General features: G+C 36.5%; 1 protein-coding gene across 1 annotated transcript in view; it reads right to left on the reverse strand.

The window, feature by feature from the left end:
- Positions 1-246: 246 nt before the first annotated feature.
- The window catches only part of lhfpl6 (LHFPL tetraspan subfamily member 6), a 32,166-nt gene continuing 13,744 nt past the window's right edge, over positions 247-18,668 (reverse strand). Inside the window, exons 3-4 of the mRNA XM_065259580.2 lie at positions 1,616-1,714; positions 247-1,534 (exon numbers count right to left, since the gene is read on the reverse strand). Of these exons, the coding sequence (XP_065115652.1) occupies positions 1,416-1,534; positions 1,616-1,714 (218 nt within the window). The 3' untranslated portion in view covers positions 247-1,415. The remainder of the gene's footprint in view (positions 1,535-1,615; positions 1,715-18,668) is intronic.

The following is an 18,668-nucleotide window of genomic DNA, read 5'->3' on the forward strand; positions in this document are numbered from 1 at the left end:
AATACACATAACTATAAATCTAAAACTAGATAAATACAATACCAAGAACGTCTTAAAGTGTTGTAAAATACTAAAAGACCTCTTTATTGCATAAGGACTGTTGGATTGAGTAATGGGTACTGTATGAACAATAGGCGTATGAACAATTGAACATTGATTGTAGCAACTTGGGAGCAACATAGTCATACAGTTTGAAATGAAAGCTGGTCAAGGTCAAAGACCTATTGAGAGAAAAGAGTCAAAAAGCATTGCTGAAATGAGCTTTATTACAGCTAACAGCTTGTTTATCTTTTCTTTGCTGAACTTGCAATACATGGAAAGTAATTCAATTGTCCAAACTACACTCTGTGCTTCATTGATTTTTACATTTTGACATCTCCACCACCTGATCTTTTCACTGTCAGGTTTAATGTAACCTCTGGACAATAAATTAGTCCTACATGTGCATTACCTTCCCAAATCAAGAGCTGACTCCAGCATGCACCTGTGACATTTTGCTGATAGTGCCAAACACGCAAAGCAGATCATCAATAGCTTGTGACCAGCCCTTACATCTGCCTGCACTTGTGGATCTCTGGAGATAATAAGGTTTTGCATTTCAACCACTTTGGCACTGCATTGTACTGTTAGGAATGAATACTGGGCAGTCAATCATTCGAAAAGGGAAACATACAATCAGTTTAATATACAGATCATTGCATTGACATTTAAAGTTTAAGGTTTAATGATAAGGGGTTAAAGACAAAAAAGCATTAAAAACTGAAGTGTTTATATGTAACTGAAATTCCATCTTTTTAATGGTATGCATAACATTATTATTTTTATTATGCTCAAACAACAGTATTTATTTACAAATATAATGAAATATTTGTACATGTATGCATCCGTTATTTAAAAGTTGTATATTCTACAATATTAAACAAGAGATTATATTAGACAATATATATATGCCAAACAAATACAAATGCACAGTCCCCGTAAGATGCATATTATTGCAAAAGAAATATTTAAGGCAATAACAAGTCACCAACAGAACATAAACACATAATATATAATAGATTATAATACACAAATACACACTGTACCAAGAATACTGTACTTACACATACACAATGAAAACACAACAGATAAATGGAGAAATAAAACAATTGGTCCTTTCGAGAAAAAAACCCACTACACTCATCCAAAAGTCATTAGCTTACCTGACCCATATTCCTTTTAAATTCCACTAGCACATACGGTACTAAAGGATCCCAATGCAGGTCAAAGGTCAGTCACAGGACACATTTCAATTGATCGCTGATGTAGAAAGGTCAAAGTTCGGTTATAGATAATCTTTGTGTATGTAATCCACTGGATGTAGATTCTCTCTTAATCTGAGAGTGAAAGTCTTATCATGCACCTATTTGTAGTGTTCAATATGGGTAATGTTTCTGTTTTTTCCCGGCGAAGCATGCCATCCACGTACACAGCAGCATGGCTATGACGGCCCCAGCGCCTGTGCAATAATAAGCCCATCCGATCTCACAAGAGCCTGCAAAATATATAAATGAATGCATAATCGCAAACAATGTTTAAGTCACACGTTAAAATCCAAAGGTTGTATATAACGTACCGAGATCAAATTGGTCAGAACTGTTGCTGCACGTTTGTTTGACCTCTTCACTGTCCCAGCCTAAAGGATACAAGGCACACCCAGACCCGATCAACAAACCTGCCAGGAGAAAAAAAGTTGAATTTGCATGAAAGCCAGGACAGACTTTGTAAGACTCTTTAATATCTTAAACCTTTGGGTGATCAATCGTGTCACTTTCCACTCATCCTCATTGATGTGCGAAATTAAAATGGGAAATTTCAATAAAATCAATTGCTGTTTAAGGAAAAGTAATATTGCTTATATCAAAAACATGATAATTTCAGATAATTTTGTCATACTTCTCTAGAGCTTTTATGCAGTATCAAAAACATTTGCTTAATAGCTTTCCCACAGCTCACACACATACTCACACACAAATCCAAACTCATAATTCAGCGTAGACACAAAACACAAATCTTGTTTCCATCAGGACTCAAGTCGCATAAAAATATGATTATAAATGAAACCAGTGCTTATATTTATAAACAGGTCTCTTGGGAATTATCTCCATGTTTCCTCTTTTATGTTGCCAGCATTTCAGCAGAAATAAACAAACACGTAATTCATACCAGAAACATTAAATTGTGGTTTGAATGTGGCGTCTTCGCTCTGTAAAGCTGTATATCCTCTATCTTTATTTCATCTACAGTACTGTGCAAAAGTCTTAGGCCACCATCACTAGCTGTGTTGCTGTAGCAAAGTTTTAATGTCCACCTATATTGATTTTTTACTCTTTTTTAAGAAACAAACAGAAAATATTCTATATTCTAATAAAGAGACTGAGAAATAATTATATATGATCACTATACATTTACATGGAAGTCACCGCCATGTTACTATAGTAGCCCTGAACTGCCATTTCGTCACTACGTTGTCTCAGGCAATGACATGTTTGTCCTGTGGCGGCTACCGTAGCTTCTCTATGCATTTTGAAATTGAGGTTGGTTGCAATTCGCAATCTTACCGATAGATGCCGCTAAAACCCATAAACAAAACATAAAAAATAAACACATCAAATTACACCAACATAGTAAGAAACAGCTAAAATAACAGAAACAATTGTTGGGAAGTGTGTTTGATTTTGAAGTTTGGCTTACATTCCATTTATTTACATGGAGAGGGTGGGGTTGATGACCTTTACTGCAACTTTTTTGGATTCACCTTTCAGGACGTGTGTGGCACCCTTGGCATCAACCTAAGCTTTGACTATACATACATTTTTGAAGTATTAAAATCATTTTGATTATTGCAAACCGTTGAGATATGCATATTGCGATATATACATTTGCAATACTTCGCTAATTCCCTATGATACAGTCCACTATACTGCTGCATAATATCAATATTCCCAGCTATGCTTAATGTCGTCGACAAAATCCTTTGATATGAAAGTATCCCAGCTCTAACCATCCTAACCTCTTCTGTCTTTAAAATTCTTTAGATGTCTCCTGTTTTCTCTCCATTTCCTTCTAAGCAGACATGGCAAGCCATTGAGTCAGACACTTATAAAATGACACTGCACTTCAGCATTTGAACGTTTATTGCAGAGCAATATGGAGGAAGAGGATACACGCTTTTATGTACTTTCATTTCTCTGTTTCGTAGGCAATAAAAAGAAATGATAAATGAATGTATTGGTTAGTTGATAGTGGGCCAGTTATCACATACTCTACTGTATGTGTGTGTGTGTGTGTGTGTGTGTGTGTGTGTGTGTGTGTGTGTGTGTGTGTGTGTGTGTGTTGTGTGTCTGTGCAGAAATGCATTCTTGCAGACTGCAGTCTTCGTGTTGTGACCTATGTCTCTACTCATCCAGGGTCAGCGGCTGGTCAAGAATGCATGCAACAGGGTCCTACAGTTTTGAATACAGCTGTGTTGGTCATAAACTCACCCGAAACATGAGTATAAACTGAATGATGGCCTCAGTTTACTTACTGTATAATATATCCCATCCCAGAATCAACTTAAAAACACGAAGCATAATAGTTGAAGTGTGTGCACTACAATGCATTACAAACTTATGTACTGTAAGTAGGCACTTGGCAATGCACCAGGTAAAATGCACTGTCTAGTGTTCACTAGATGATACAAACAAATAAGACGAAAAACAAGTATGCACCGTAAAACTGATGTGCACTAGATGTACAAACAAATGGGCATCCTTAGCAGTCTTGTGTGCACTAAAACTGTTTGGCGTGGCTGATAAGGTCAAAGATGTAGACGAAGGTGATGGAATGTAGCCATAAGAAAAAAACAGATTTCACAGCGCTGTTCCTCGGAATGTAGGGAACCTAAAGGGAATTTTGCTTAGGCTTGGAAGTCTAAGGGACCCAGTCAAGAAAACAAAAGAATGTTTGGCTTATTAGATAATGATCAGAATGCTGTGTTTGTGTTTACTTCTTACTGTATTATTTAAGTGACAGGCATGGGCAAAGAGTGTGTATGTGCCGGGTTAAGAAGAAAGAAAGAAAAAACAAAAGAATGAACAAAAGAAAGAACGAAAGAAAGAACGAAAGAAATAAAAAAGAAAGAAAGAGAAAGAAAGAAAGAAAGAAAGAAAGAAAAAAGAAACGAAAGAAAGAACGACAGAAAGAATGAAATAAAGAACAAAAAAGAACAAAAGAAAGAAAGAACAAAAGAAAGAATGAATGAAGGAAAGAATAAAAATAAAGAACAAAAAAGAACAAAAGAACAAAAGAAAGAAAGAACAAAAGAAAGAAAGACAGAAAGAACAAAAGGAAGAAAAAAGAAAAAACGAAAAAAAAAACAAAAAAAGAAAGAAAGAGAACGAAATAAAGAAAGAACTTAAGTAAGAAAGAATGAAAGAAAAAAGAATGAATGAATGAAAGAAAGAAAGAAAGAAAGAAAGAAAGAAAGAAAGAAAGAAAGAACAAAACGAAAGAATGAACGAAAAAGAAAGAACGAAAGAAATAAAATAATAAAATAATAAAATAAAAACGAAAAAGAAAGAAAGAGAAAGAAAGAAAGAAAAAATAAACGAAAGAAAGAATGAGAGAAAGAATTAAATAAAGAACAAAAAAGAACAAAAGAAAGAAAGAATGAAGGAAAAAATAAAAATAAAGAACAAAAAAGAACAAAATAACAAAAGAAAGAAAGAACAAAAGAAAGAAAGACAGAAAGAACAAAAGGAAGAAAAAAAGAAAAAACGAAATAAAAAACGAAAAAAGAAAGAAAGAGAACGAAATAAAGAAAGAACTTAAGTAAGAAAGAATGAAAGAAAAAAGAAAGAATGAATGAAAGAAAGAAAGAAAGAAAGAAAGAAAGAACAAAAGAAAGAACAAAAGAAAGAAAAAACGAAAGAATGAACGAAAAAGAAAGAACGAAAGAAATAAAAGAATAAAATAAAAACGAAAGAGAAAGGAAGAGAACAAAAGAAAGTCAAAAGAAACGAAAGAAAGAACAAAAGAAAGAATGAAATAAAGAACAAAAAAGAACAAAGGAACAAAAGAAAGAAAAAACTGACGAAAGAAAGAACAAAAGAAAGAAAGAAAAGAACAAAAGAAAGAAAGTAAGAAAAAAGAAAGAAAGAAAGAAAGAAAAACGAAATAAGAAAAAAAGGAAGAAAGAAAAAAGAAACAAAAAAAGAAAAAAAGAAAAAGAAACAAAAAAGAAACAAAAGAAAGAATGAAACAAAGAAAAAAGAAATAACAAAAGAAAGAACAAAAAGAAAGAATACAGAAAATGAATGAAAAAAATTTAAAATTAATGAAATAATGAACAAAAGAAAGAACAAAAGAAAGAGAAAAAGAAAGAAAGAAAGAAAGAAAGAAAGAAAGAAAGAAAGAAAGGACAAAAGAAGGAAAGAACGAACAAAAGAACTAAAGAACGACAGAAAGAATGAAATAAAGAACAAAATAAAAAACAAAAAAGAAAGTAAGAAAGAAAGAAAGACGAACGAAAAAAAACGAAAGAAAGAAAGAAAGAAAGAAAGGACGAACGAAAAAAGTAAGAAAGAACGAAAGAAAGAAAAAATGAAAGATCGAACCAAGAAAAAACGAAAGAAAAAAACTAAAGAAAAAATTAAAGAACGAAAGAAAAAACGAAAGAAAGAACAAAAGAAAGATCGAAAGAAAGATCGAAAGAAATAAAGAACAAAAGAAGGAGAGAAAGAAAGAAAGATTGAAAGAAAGAAAGAAAGAAAGAACAAAAGAAAGAACGACAGAAAGAATGAAATAAAGAACAAAATAAAAAACAAAAAAGAAAGAAGGAACGAAAGAGAAAATGAATGAAAGAAAGAAAGAAAGAATGAAAGAAAGAAAGGAAGAAAGAAAGAAAGAAAGAAAGGACAAATGAACGAAAGAAAGAACAATGGAAAAAATGAAAGAACGAATGAAAGAACAAACGAAAGAAAAAACGAAAGAAAGAAAGAAAGAAAGAACGAAAGAACGAAAGTGAAAACAGATTTTAGGGCTGTGGAATTACATCTTCTCTAAGGATTCTCATGTTGATCAGATCAAGCCCTCATCCCAAACCCCATAATCCTGTTATAAACCCTCATCCAAACAAACTTCTCTCCTGCATAGAGAGAGCGGTAAGGTTTTGCATTTTCAATCAGGAAACTGAGTCCATTATTTTCTTCAATCTTCTCGCTTTCCTGACAAAAGTGTTTCCAATGTTTGGCCTTTTTTAACCCTGTAATGAAATAGGCAGGTAGACAGCACATGGATGAGCACTGGCTGATGTTTATTGTGCATAAAATATATGAGTTCATTTCACAACAGATTCTTCAGAGAAAAACATTTAACATGTCATATAAAATACATTAAAGGGAGTCAAAGCAAAATAAAATCATGTAACCAATTTATAAAGAATCTGAAATCTGGTTCATAGACACAAATGACATTAAACATTTCATTGCACATCCAAACCACTTACCCTTACAGGATAACGTAATAAAATATAGTTGCTATCTAAAGATGCACACACAGCTGGAGCTATTGTGCACAAAAGCAGATGGTCCACTGCCAACACTATGCAGTGCACATACAGTCTGACACCTCAGGACAAAAGAGCACTAAGGCCACATTCACACGAAGCCAAAGCTTTTCCTATCCAATCTTTATTTTTCCTTATTCTAAAGAAAAAAGTAAATGCGGTGCTGTCTCAATAAATATAAAACCACTGAAAATGACTCAAATCGATGTAGTATACATATACAGCTAAATGAGTCTCCATGTGGACGGGCTTTAAGATGGGGTCTTTTGTGTAGACAAGACAGCTGAGACAACTGTATTATCACAAAAAACAACAGCTGGAGAGACTGCTTTCCCAGGGACAAGACACATAACGAAATACAGGACAGATCTGTGTAGTAACATGCAGACCATGCACTACATGACTTTCACTAATAAATAGCGAATAAGTGAGCGAGTCAGCTGCCTTGGACACAGTGTATGCATAAATGAGTAAAACGGCTGCCATAAATTCTGAACTGCATTAAGATATAAATAAAAGACATGAGAAGAGATGAGATTTTCCTTTTTTTACGTTGTAGATGTAGATACACATATATTGTCTACGCTATCGAAACAAACAGATAAGACTTTATAAAATGACGGCGTAAGCGGTCAGTCCTAAAGACTTGTGGGAACAAAGTCAAAAAGCTTTAAAACATTGATAATATACATGATAAAATACATGAACTCGCTTTAAATGCACAAGACACATGGGCAACAGACAAAGGATGCAGTAAAAACCTAGTATCCAATGATAAGACATTTTTCTTATCCTGACATTATTATTAAAAAATGTGCTGTATTTCCACCCCAGTTTCCTTAGTTTCTCTATACACAAACTCTATATGAAAAGAGAGGGGAAATCACATCAAATAAATATGGAAATAGGTCTGCAGATTTGTATTTATATCCATTCTGTGGCAGCATGGTAATTTCCCATGACCCTTCCTCTGGGATCAAGCCGCATAGGGAATAAGAAACTAAGACACTGTAACACTCAAACTAAATTTGAAGATCTCAGAAGCAAAAGCTATTAATAAGGAGATAATGATATTGACTGAATATTCTCGGCACGTATTTTACGTTCATCAAATACTTTCGCATGAAATCTTCTTAATCCCATTCAGAAATACCAGTTTGTTGGAGAAATCCATTAACACCACAACGATTTTTCAGCAAAGTCCACTAAGAGCACGAAAGACTGGTTTACCTGGTTAAAGGAGGTTTAACAAATATATTTGGAAATTGACAAATTTTTGCCTTTTACCTTTGTTTAGAAAGTGACTTTTAGAAGTGAGGTTTTTGCATGTTTTGCAACAAAAGCAAATTTGTAAAATACCAATGAATTGACTAAAGTGACTTATAATCTTTTCATTGTCATTAAAGTGAGATTACTGAACTTAAACATAACAGCCTCATACAATATACTAATTTACAAAAAATATCTCAGACACACTTAGGGGCCGATCACACCATGGCAGTTGCAGGCGCCTTTAAAAAAAAAAATTATGGGCAGGTAGCATCTTGCGTTTCCAAGCGTTTAAAACACGTTTTTGTGTGATTAGCCCCTTAGAGGGTTTTTCATCTGAACTCTTGTTTTACAGATAGTAAAACAGCTTTTTTATTTGATAAAAATGAGTATTCAAAAGATGTTATACATTACATGAATGCTTTTATTTATAATAAGCCATGATTCAAAATCTACCGTGGTGTGGGTTCACACCAGCCGCGTTTGAGGCGTCAAATTCGCGCATACCGCGTGTAGTTTGTTGCTTGAACAGTTTGAGTTTACTCGCTTCATTTGCAGCGTGGGAAATTCTAGTCATCGAGACATTCACGTGGAAATTCGAATCATGGAAGGGGCTTCTGCAACTCCGCACGCTTCCTGTAATCACGTCACTACTAGAGCAAGCTCCTGATTACGCAACGCGTTTTTCCTCCAAAGTTCAAATTTTTCAACTTGTGCGTTTGCAGCGGCAACGCTCAATTCGCGCCATACATACGAACTAGAAGTGTGAATGAGGCGGGATTGCGTAAACCGCACCGTGCTAAACACCTCATTCGCACCGCGAGACCTCCAGATGCGCGTCAACGCGTCTTCACATTGACTTACCATTGAAATCACTCACGCTTGACGCCTCTACCGCGGCTGGTGTAACGCAGCATTAGCAGAACTCGGGGACCTTGGAAGTCGTCTAAGAGTCTACAGCCTGTGAAAATTTCTTCAGAAGCAGCCAGCGTACAAAGTTATAATATTATAACTTTCATGGTCACGTTTCACCCTTCCATACAGTTTGGCTTCGGATTCACATCCAGCACTGAACTTTGATGTATGCATAAATCTGCCTCTTCATCATTACACAGCCTTTGGCAGACTATGATCAGTTCTGATTAAGAAAAGCCAGCTGCTTCTCATTTCGACACTAAAAAGCCACAACTAGAGTTTACTGTCCTGACATAACCGTAATTTTCATGGAAGAGAAAAATTCATGCCGTGTTGGTGGTTCTTTGAGGGCTTTGATATACTTTATCATAGAGCTCTCTCATGGCCTAGATGTCTGGCTCTCTGCCTGCAATTTTGCTCTCTTCTGCTCACCCACTCACGATCTCTGTCTTTCTCAAGAAAATATGCATTGCAAGGTTGAAAAATAGTGTTGCACTGGACCAAAGATGAGCTTAGATATATTTCTCGATTGTATACAAGACTAGACAGTACATCCTCTGTATTAAATTTAATTTAATACTGAAATCTGTGTTTTTAACATAGTTTAATATAACACAGATGATACTGTAGGTTCAAAATCCTAAACATAAAACATTTCAAGCATGAGGTTCTCATCCATAGAGCATCTGATTGGACAAAACATCTGTGCAGTGCATGATGAATCATCATATAATTTTTGCCCTTTTCCCAAAAGAAAAAGACATAGTCATCGCATACAAAACACTAACAGATGGGAATAATAAAAAAATATTAATTACTTTAGTATAATTAATATGCAGTCATATCTGCATAGATGTTGCTTACAATCTTTAATTTTGGATGGATGGCAATGCACTACAGTACATGAATAGTACTAATAGTTTTTGAACTTAACAGCTGGTAAAACAGCATGATAATTAGCAATGCTACTGTTACCTCACTCAACAGGGAGTGTCAGGTCAAAGATGAAAGGCTATGACAGTCGGGTCAAGATGATGTCTGCGAGATTAGACAGACTCGACTCATGTTCTCATGAGCAAGCACTTCTTATACATGATTAGGCTCCAGACCTGATGCCATGTCAATCAGTAGATCCTACTGGTTTACTCGTGACTCAAGAGCACAGATGTTTTATTCATCACCATCTTAGTTTGAATAATCCTTGTAATTCGTAATATAACTGCCTATATAAAATATAGACAAAACCCAACCTATGCTGGGTTGGTGCAACCCAAAATGCTAGGATGTTTAACTCATGGGTAGGTCAAAATTGAGGTTGTCTATAGGTTCTTATTCACCGTATCCCCCAGAGTTAGATAAATCCATACATACCCTTTTAATCTCGGTGCGTCCTGTAACTCTGTCTGACACACCCACCGCTAGCCTAGCTTAGCACAAAGACTGGAAGTAAATGGCTCCAGCTAGCATACTACTCCCAATAAGTGACAAAAATAACGCCAACATTTTCCTATTTATATGTTGTGATTTGTATAGTCACAGCGTGTACTAATAACAAGGTTCTATGAGACACAGCCATCTTTTAACCGTTTACATACTGGGAACTATATTCTCAGAGGGCAAAGCACTGCTACTTGGCCGGAGTGATTATCTCACAGCATCTAAAAAGCCACGTTGTGAGGAGCAGATAATTCGCTCAGAGTTGCGCTCTGTCTCATATGACCTTGTTATTTGACATATAAATAGGAAAATGTTGGCTTTATTTTGTCACTTATTGAGAGCAGTATGCTAGCTGGAGCCATTTACTTCCAGTGTTTGTGCTAAGCTACGCTAGCGGTGGATGCATCAGACAGAGTTAAAGTTCGCACAGAGATGTTAAAGTGTATGTATGGATTTATCTAACTCTGGGGGATACGGTGAATAAGCTAAAGTCCCAAAAAGTCGGCGTGTTCCTTTAAAGGGATACTATAGAAGTGAATGGGGCTTGTTCATCAGAACAAAGAAATTTATACAGGTTTGTAACAAAATGAGAGAGAATAAATTATTACCGAATTTTAAATTTTTGGGTGAACTATCCCCTTTAAACCAGTCGTTGAGTTTGTCCCAACCATTTGTTGAAGCAACCCAGCATTTCTTTACATTGGTAACCAATTACTTCATAAACCTACCTAGCAACATTTTAAATAAGCATAAGGTTCATATTAAGGAGCTTCATATTCGACTTTCTGGCTAACAAAACAGATTCAACTTGAATGGCTGATAAAATACACAACCCTTAAACAGAGACAGTTATTAGCTTTAGTCTCATTTACATGAAAGATCTATGTAAAATGAAGCCGAGGGGTTCATGTAGCCAAACTATGTGCCCCCCTGGCATTAACATCAGGGTATGACATCATGGCTGAAAGATCTCATCACAGATGGCTCCATTACACCAGAATATGGGGGGAGATCATATCCACTCAAACCATCAAAGCCAACGCAAACTAAAACTATGGCCCCCTTCGAGAATGATGCATACATTTTATTTTGCGCCAGTTTACTTTTAAACATTACAGAACCAAAAACAAAACAGGGAGGTGAAATTACACAAATTGTTTCCATGTTTATTCAGACTTCAAAGAAAGAACACTTAGATAAGTAAAAAAGTCAAAAATGTGACTGCATATTAAAGTCTCATTAACAAAAAATACTATTTACATATGTTTACCCTTTATCCAAAGTGACTTACATGCTATACATTTGATCAGTATGTGTGTTCCCTGGGAATCAAACCCTATTACCTTTGAGTTGCAAACCCAATTGCTTAACCAACTGAGCTATGTACTACATATACAAATTTAGAGTTTTTCTATAATTTGTGAAATGCAGCTTTTTAAGTATCATCTAAGGTGGGATTTATGACTAAGCACAAACAAACACTCAGATACTTAACATATTAATGCAACAAGTTACAACATAAAAGCGGTAAACAACCTCTAGCTACACAGTGTTTACACTGGTGGTCATAAGCAGACTGTCTCATGCAATAAAACTCAATCACATTCAAATCAATAAGTCTTTGCTGGAAGGCTCATTTGCGGCACAGATTGCTATGAAATTCCATAGTTATCTTATTGGTATAGATTTTGTTTTTAATTCTACATAAATGGTATAGCAGAACCTCTGGACTTAATTTTTTCTGCCACATGGAATAAATAGTCATGCCGCTTAACCCTGTCTGAACAGGATTAAGTAAACCTCCACTAGCTGGTGCTTTGAATAAGCTAATCTGCTCCTCAGCCGTGAAGGAGATTCATTTTTGCTACTCATAGTTTCTTTGAAATGTGTGGAGAGTGCTTCCCAGTTTTAGCTTTAAAGAAGCATTAAGTACCTCTTCTCAATGTTTGTCCAAAGGTATCTTAAAAGAAACATATGTCTCATATATATGGTTTTAAATGAACAAAGTCTCTGATAAAGCACACACCATGGAAGAAGACTTTTCCAGACCACCCATAAACTCTTGAATAGGATTTAGGACTAAGTAAGGACTGTCCCAACCCACTGATAGACTTTGTGTGACATAAAAGCAGAAGTTTTGGCATTTTAGAAACAAACTATGATCTTCAGTGCTTCAAACTGAAAACACATCTTCATTCTCTGACTAAGCACTGAACTACACTTTACTGATTGTGCTGCATTATTTCATTTTTACGTATGCTAGTTTCAACTAAAAGTTCTTCTCGTTTTGCAGATGTTTTATGTTGCTTTTTTAACCCTATAGAGAGAATGGGAGGTTTATTCAATTACGCTCAAGTCAACATTAAAAACATCTGGATGCACTTACAGTATGACGTTCCCACACAGCGGAGAGAGGAACGTCATTCCAAAACACCAGGAGAAAGCTGAGAAAAGAACCAATGGGAGGAACCTTCCCAGAAGACCTAGACTTATCTATAACAGATGCTTAATGAGAGTTGAGATGTTATGGAAAAATGTACAATGTTCCATTGTTCTAGAAGAAGCTGATGTCATAAAATATTCCTCAAGTGAATATTCAAGGCATGCCCTAGAAAGAGCTGTAAAAATGATGATCAAAAGCAGGTTTCCTGAACTTTCTCTGCTGTCTTCCATTGCTCATTTGTACATAAAGAAATGACATACTTCACTTTAAATAAATCCATATAGCCATGTCAAGTTTTTGCTAGACCCTCAAGCTCTCATATCTCAGACTCCACACCAGCTTTCATTGGTCCGCCCAATAGACCAAATGACTCAAATTAAATAAAACCAATCACAGTTCGGTTTTGTTTCAAGGGGGACCGTTAAAGAACACAACATGCAACCTGTTGATTTCAACCAATCAGATATTGACTTAAAAACTCCTGAAGTGTTAGCAAGTTTATGTGCTTCACGCATCAGACATTAATATGATCAAACCATGGGTATGACGTCTGAGGTTTTTGCCACGTAGAATAGCAAAATGTAGAAAGTTGAACGCCTTAAATGTTTTTCCTCTTGCAACAAGTGACTTAAAAAAGTCTTTGATCATGGAAGAGCAGTGGAGCGAGAATCTAATGGCTAAAAAGCGGCAGAAAAAGAACGACATCAAAGAAAGTTATGCAAAATGTGTAAAAGAAGATAGGGAGTGTGAAAAATCACTCTCAGCATCATTTCAATGAAAAATGGCAGTGTTAAGTGAGGTCCCACATCAGGAAGGAGAGGAGTAATTTACTCTTTATCAGAACAGTGAAATCTGTTACCTCCTAAGGGGACATGGAAATAAAGCATTCAAGGTCACTGCCTACGAGAGATGCATCACAAGAATCACTTGTTATTGTTTTAGACGTGTGGGAAAAAAATCCAGTTAAGCCATTTTCTTTCTTGCTTTATACTCTGCAATGATCAAACACCCTTTCCCAAAATATAGCAATAAAGCATAATTGAGTATTTTTTGTTCCCTATTATTTTACAAAGTAAGGTAATACAAAGCTGAAACAAACAAACCAAGGATGCCAATGGATGACGAGACAGTTATAGTGTGAGAAAGTGTACAAGGGAAAGTTAATGTATTGTGTATGGACATACCCATACATATATATAGGAGGAGTTTTATAAATTACTATAAACAACAAAAAATCTGGGGGTGCGAGAACGTTCATCCATCATAGGTTCGGGTATATGCTGCCATGAAGGCTGAAGTATGGTAAATTTTTATGGTATTTTATGGCGCCGAACATACGTGCGCATGCGCACGTCAAATGAACTATACTTTGCAAGGCTGTGCGTTTGACTGCGTGCATACACTCACGTATGTGTAAAGACAGACTAGACCCAGGGCTAAAGTGGTACATCAAAGCACAATGTGCTGTGATGGAGTAGCGCAATAGCTTAAAGCGTAGACTATGGCACCTTACTGTCCCCTCCTATGACCATGGCACTGTTCCCACTCTAGAATACACTAAATAAATCAAACCACTTTTCTATACATGTTTTATCGGCATAATGAACCCTCCATGCTCTTCTTACAGGTCACAGAGACGCTGGGATCAAGTGCGATAATCTTCTCATTGATCTGCTGCACACACAGTCAAGATCAATATGGTGTCCTTTTCTTTAAAGGTGACCTTGAATCTTCAATATATTTTCTGTGGCCCCTCCACCAAATGGAAAAACCCCAGAATTCAAAAGTTAAACTGCTTTTAAAAATGCTCTTGAAAAACTGTCAAAGACAGATAATGCCACAACACTAGGGTATTTTCAACTCAACATTGGGTGAAAAAGAGACAAACACAGCCTTGGGTTATATTAACCAAGATAATGTTTAAATGTGACCCAACAATCATTTAAAGCAACCAGCAATTTGGGTTGAAACAAACCAGCATTTTGGGTTAAAACAAACTAGCATAGGCTAAATTACAACCCAGTGGGATGGGTTTGTCCCATTTTGACCCAATTGCTTTGTTCCGAAACTAGGGGGTTAAATCGCTACAATGTTGCAATATCATCTTGGTTCGGTTCGCATTGGCAAGGCAATATTTCCAAATGGATCAGAATTTGTTAATAGAAGTCACATGCGAGGAAACACTCATTTAATTGCTCTGAGTGCACCTGTTTATTTTTCGTAAATACCCTCAAAGTTGTCCGTCAGGATTTGCAAAACTTAGCAAAATTAGGGCCGATTCACATTTCGCATCTTTTGCACGCTCAAGTTCGTTACGTTATTTCAAATGTAGGCGTTATGCACGCTCATGGAAGCGATGCGGTCTCATTTTTTTCCAGGCACATCCGCAACGCATCGTTTTCTGCACGGTTTTTAGACGCAAAATGTGAACCGCCCCTTATTGTGTGGGTTTTTTGGTAACTGCCGTTATATTACTTTATTATTGTGAGCAAGAATCAAAACTTAGGCGGGACAACATTCTTACCATGTACCTATTGCAGAGAAGAGCAATTAGAAGACACTTTATAAGGAATAGGTTTGCTTTGGCTGTAAATGGCGTTGACGTGTTCACCAGAATTCATCACCAAAGAGCTATCAGGTATGTTTATGGTTAACTCTTTCACCACCAGCATTTTTCATGATTTTCACAAAAGTTTAATGCCTTCCAGATAATGCTCCTTTTTAAATATATAAACATAAAATATATGAAATAAAAGAACAGACCCTCTGCTTTCAAACAAAAAATCTGTTTCATTCTACCTTCATGTGTTCTGTTTTTATCACCTCTCAAATATGTGTAGGTTTCATCAAAAACACCAAATTTTGAGCAAAAAGCTGAGATTGTTCCATTTTTGTGAAGGACTTTTGATAGAGATCAGATGCAGAGCGATCTTTAAAACATACACGGACATACAGCTGTTTGCCCTAGGGCAATACTTCCGGGTTTTATATAATTGCGGTATTGCAGATTGACGAGATATCTCGTCAATGGCGGGGAAAGAGTTAATAAAGCAATGAGCCTGTTCATTGGTCCGTTGGGTCTGATTGCGTTCAAACTTTTACCAAACCGCTCCAGAGTTTGTTTGCAATCGGGCCGAGACCACCTTGTTCAGGCATGGGTAATGTGCATCTATGTTTGACGAACTTGGAACGTACCGTTCTGGGACTAGGATAAGCCATGTCTGGGAAACTGCCCCTATATGTTTAATGTAAAGCAGATTGTTTTTAACTTAAAACAGAATGAACACTCCAAAATCAGCACAATGCTTTTGAAAGCCAAAGCTTGAAAACAACACAAAAGAGCATTCAAACACTGATAAACTTATCAACACTGTCCAGTGTGTTTAAGCCACGCTGAGCCGAAGATAAACTGCTGGTTGTGCCATAAAACTCATGGCCAGAGGCTTTGAATAGACTGAATGAATGATTTCCTCTTCCCCTGTGAGGTTCAATGTAAACTGGCTTGTCCACACAGCTCTGCACACACAAACACAAAGTTAACCATAAACTACAAAAAGACTTTCTAAACAAGTCATGTTAAACCCGATTTGTCTTCCACAGAAACATGTTGTTTTCACGATTTATTCTCTACCTTTACTCCTTCCCGCCTGCCTTCCACTTCCCCCCTAAAGAAATCAATGGAAGTATTGCATTACTAGTCCAGCCTGTCTTTTGCAGTGTTCTCAAATCCAATATGATTTCCTGACGTTCAAGAATAAAATGAAGGTAGGTGTGTTTTAAATAAAATTTGCCCTGTATCAATATAATTACTACACACACTACACAAAACAGAAAATCGATACTTCTCAAAACATGCATGAGGGGTTTATGAAAACTATCGTAACAACAAACCATCTAGACCAGATAGAGTGCAAAGGCGACTGCCGCAGTGTGCTTTTAAAGTAGAAGAAAACATGAAAAAAGTCACTAGAATTTGCTTAGAAATGCATCACTATTGCTGATACTTAGGGCTGTATTGAAATTCAGTGCGTAGCTCGTCCCAAACCGTTTGTGCTACGAACAAAATTGATGGTTCAATCATGCAGCTTGTTGAGAAAAGGTGTGCCATTACTTTCCAAAGCAATCAGACTTTTAGAATGGTGGATGATCAAACAGGAGAAAAAAAACTGAAGAGTTATTGTGCCCACAAAAGTTCACATAAAATCAAAAGAAAAGTTTTGAAATAGAAGCTTTTGTTATAAATATGTTAGCATGATCTCTGTATGTCACCTGTCTCTTTTAATGGGGTTGTTATAAACAAATGCGAAACTGTTCAACCTTAGTAAATTTTATTGGTGGTCCCTTCTTAAAGGTATAGTTCACCCAAAATGTAAAATAATGTTATTAGTGACTCACCCTCATGTTGTTCCAAACTTGTAGGACCTCCGTTGATCTTCGAAACACAGTTTAAGTTGTTATATATTTAGTCCGAGAGCTTGTTGTCCCTTTATTGAAAATCTATGCACGGTATACGGTCCATGTCCAGAAAGGTAATAAAAACATCATCAAAGTAGTCCATGTGACATCAGTGGGTCAGTTTGAATGTGTTGAAGCATCGAAAATACATTTTGGTCCAAAAATAACAAAAATTACGACTTTATTCAGCATTGTCTTCTCTTCCGCGTCTGTTGTGAAGCGCATGCGCAAGACTAAAGTCACGTGACTGCAGTGGTGTGAATGACGTGTTATCCTCAGACATGTTTGCGAAGTTTTTTCCAAACTTACAGTGTGCGTCTCCCTTAGACTGTAAACGAAGCCTGGGCTCACAAAAAAAAAACAGCTTGGGTGCACCAGATAACACGTCATACGCATTACTGCAGTCACGTGAGGTGGACAGAGGTCTTACGAGTTTGGAACGACATGAGGGTGAGTCATTAATGACATTATTTTCATTTCTGGGTGAACTATGCCTTTAAAAGTCATAAAGTTTCATTTTTCTTAACTTTGTTGAGTCACTGGACACGCCCACATCGCAACGGTCGCAGTCACTTTCGTTGCTGGAAGTCACCAAGGTTTCATTAGAAAGAATGAGATTGCGTCATGAGCATTTTTTATTAGGCTCTTAATGGATTCTGCCAACAAACCAGTATTTCTGAATGACCTGAGGCTGGGATTAAGCAGATTTGAAGCTAAATTATTTGATGAACTTATAATACATGCAGAGAGGATTTGGTTAATATCATTATCTCATTATTGACAGAGTCGGTGTTCAGCGGCTTTTGCATCTGAGCTCCTTAATTGTTTAAACATAATCATATTGAAGACGCCACTGTTTTTTTTTAAAACAAGTCACGCATCGACATGCCCTCTTGTGTGCTATTTTTGAAGTTTGGGGAGTCTTCATAACTCAGTAGTAACAAATCTTAAAGTGTCACTAGTAAAAAAATATCTGTCTTGGAGCACATTGTTGGTAAACCATAAAAAATGAAATACTAGCCAAAACTTGATCTCGAAGCACTTTTCAAACTATATATATATCCGAGCCAAGAAAATTACATCTCAATTGCGAAAGCGCTATTTGTGAAGTGGCCTGTCAAGGATGATGGGTTAGCTCTGGCCGGTTTCATCATGTCATTGTTGATTTCTGACTTCTGGATTGCCAACTCAACTGGTCAGAACTTACATAACATACTGACAATCTGGAACTCAGCTTAGCAATTACCTCAGTTTCTAAAAGCCCCGACATCCTGTTGTGTCTACATGCGGGTGGGCAGGTGAACGCTTGGGTGCCGGCATGTGAACCGCTCCAATCAAAACTTACTTCCAGGAAGTGCAGTCCTGTCTTATCGAAACCTACCGGTGTGAAAACACACAAACCTGCAGCAACTCGAACCTTCTGCTACAGATGGAAAATTCCACGGCTCACTGGCTTTTTTGGCAGCAATAGTGATGCATTAGCTGTTGTTTGTTAAAGTTTACCGCACGGGAAGGTGCCAGAAAAGCGTGTACACAAAAGGGGGGCGGTAAACAACCTGG

Source organism: Paramisgurnus dabryanus, chromosome 10 (assembly GCF_030506205.2).
Source record: "Paramisgurnus dabryanus chromosome 10, PD_genome_1.1, whole genome shotgun sequence".
NCBI lineage: Eukaryota > Metazoa > Chordata > Actinopteri > Cypriniformes > Cobitidae > Paramisgurnus > Paramisgurnus dabryanus.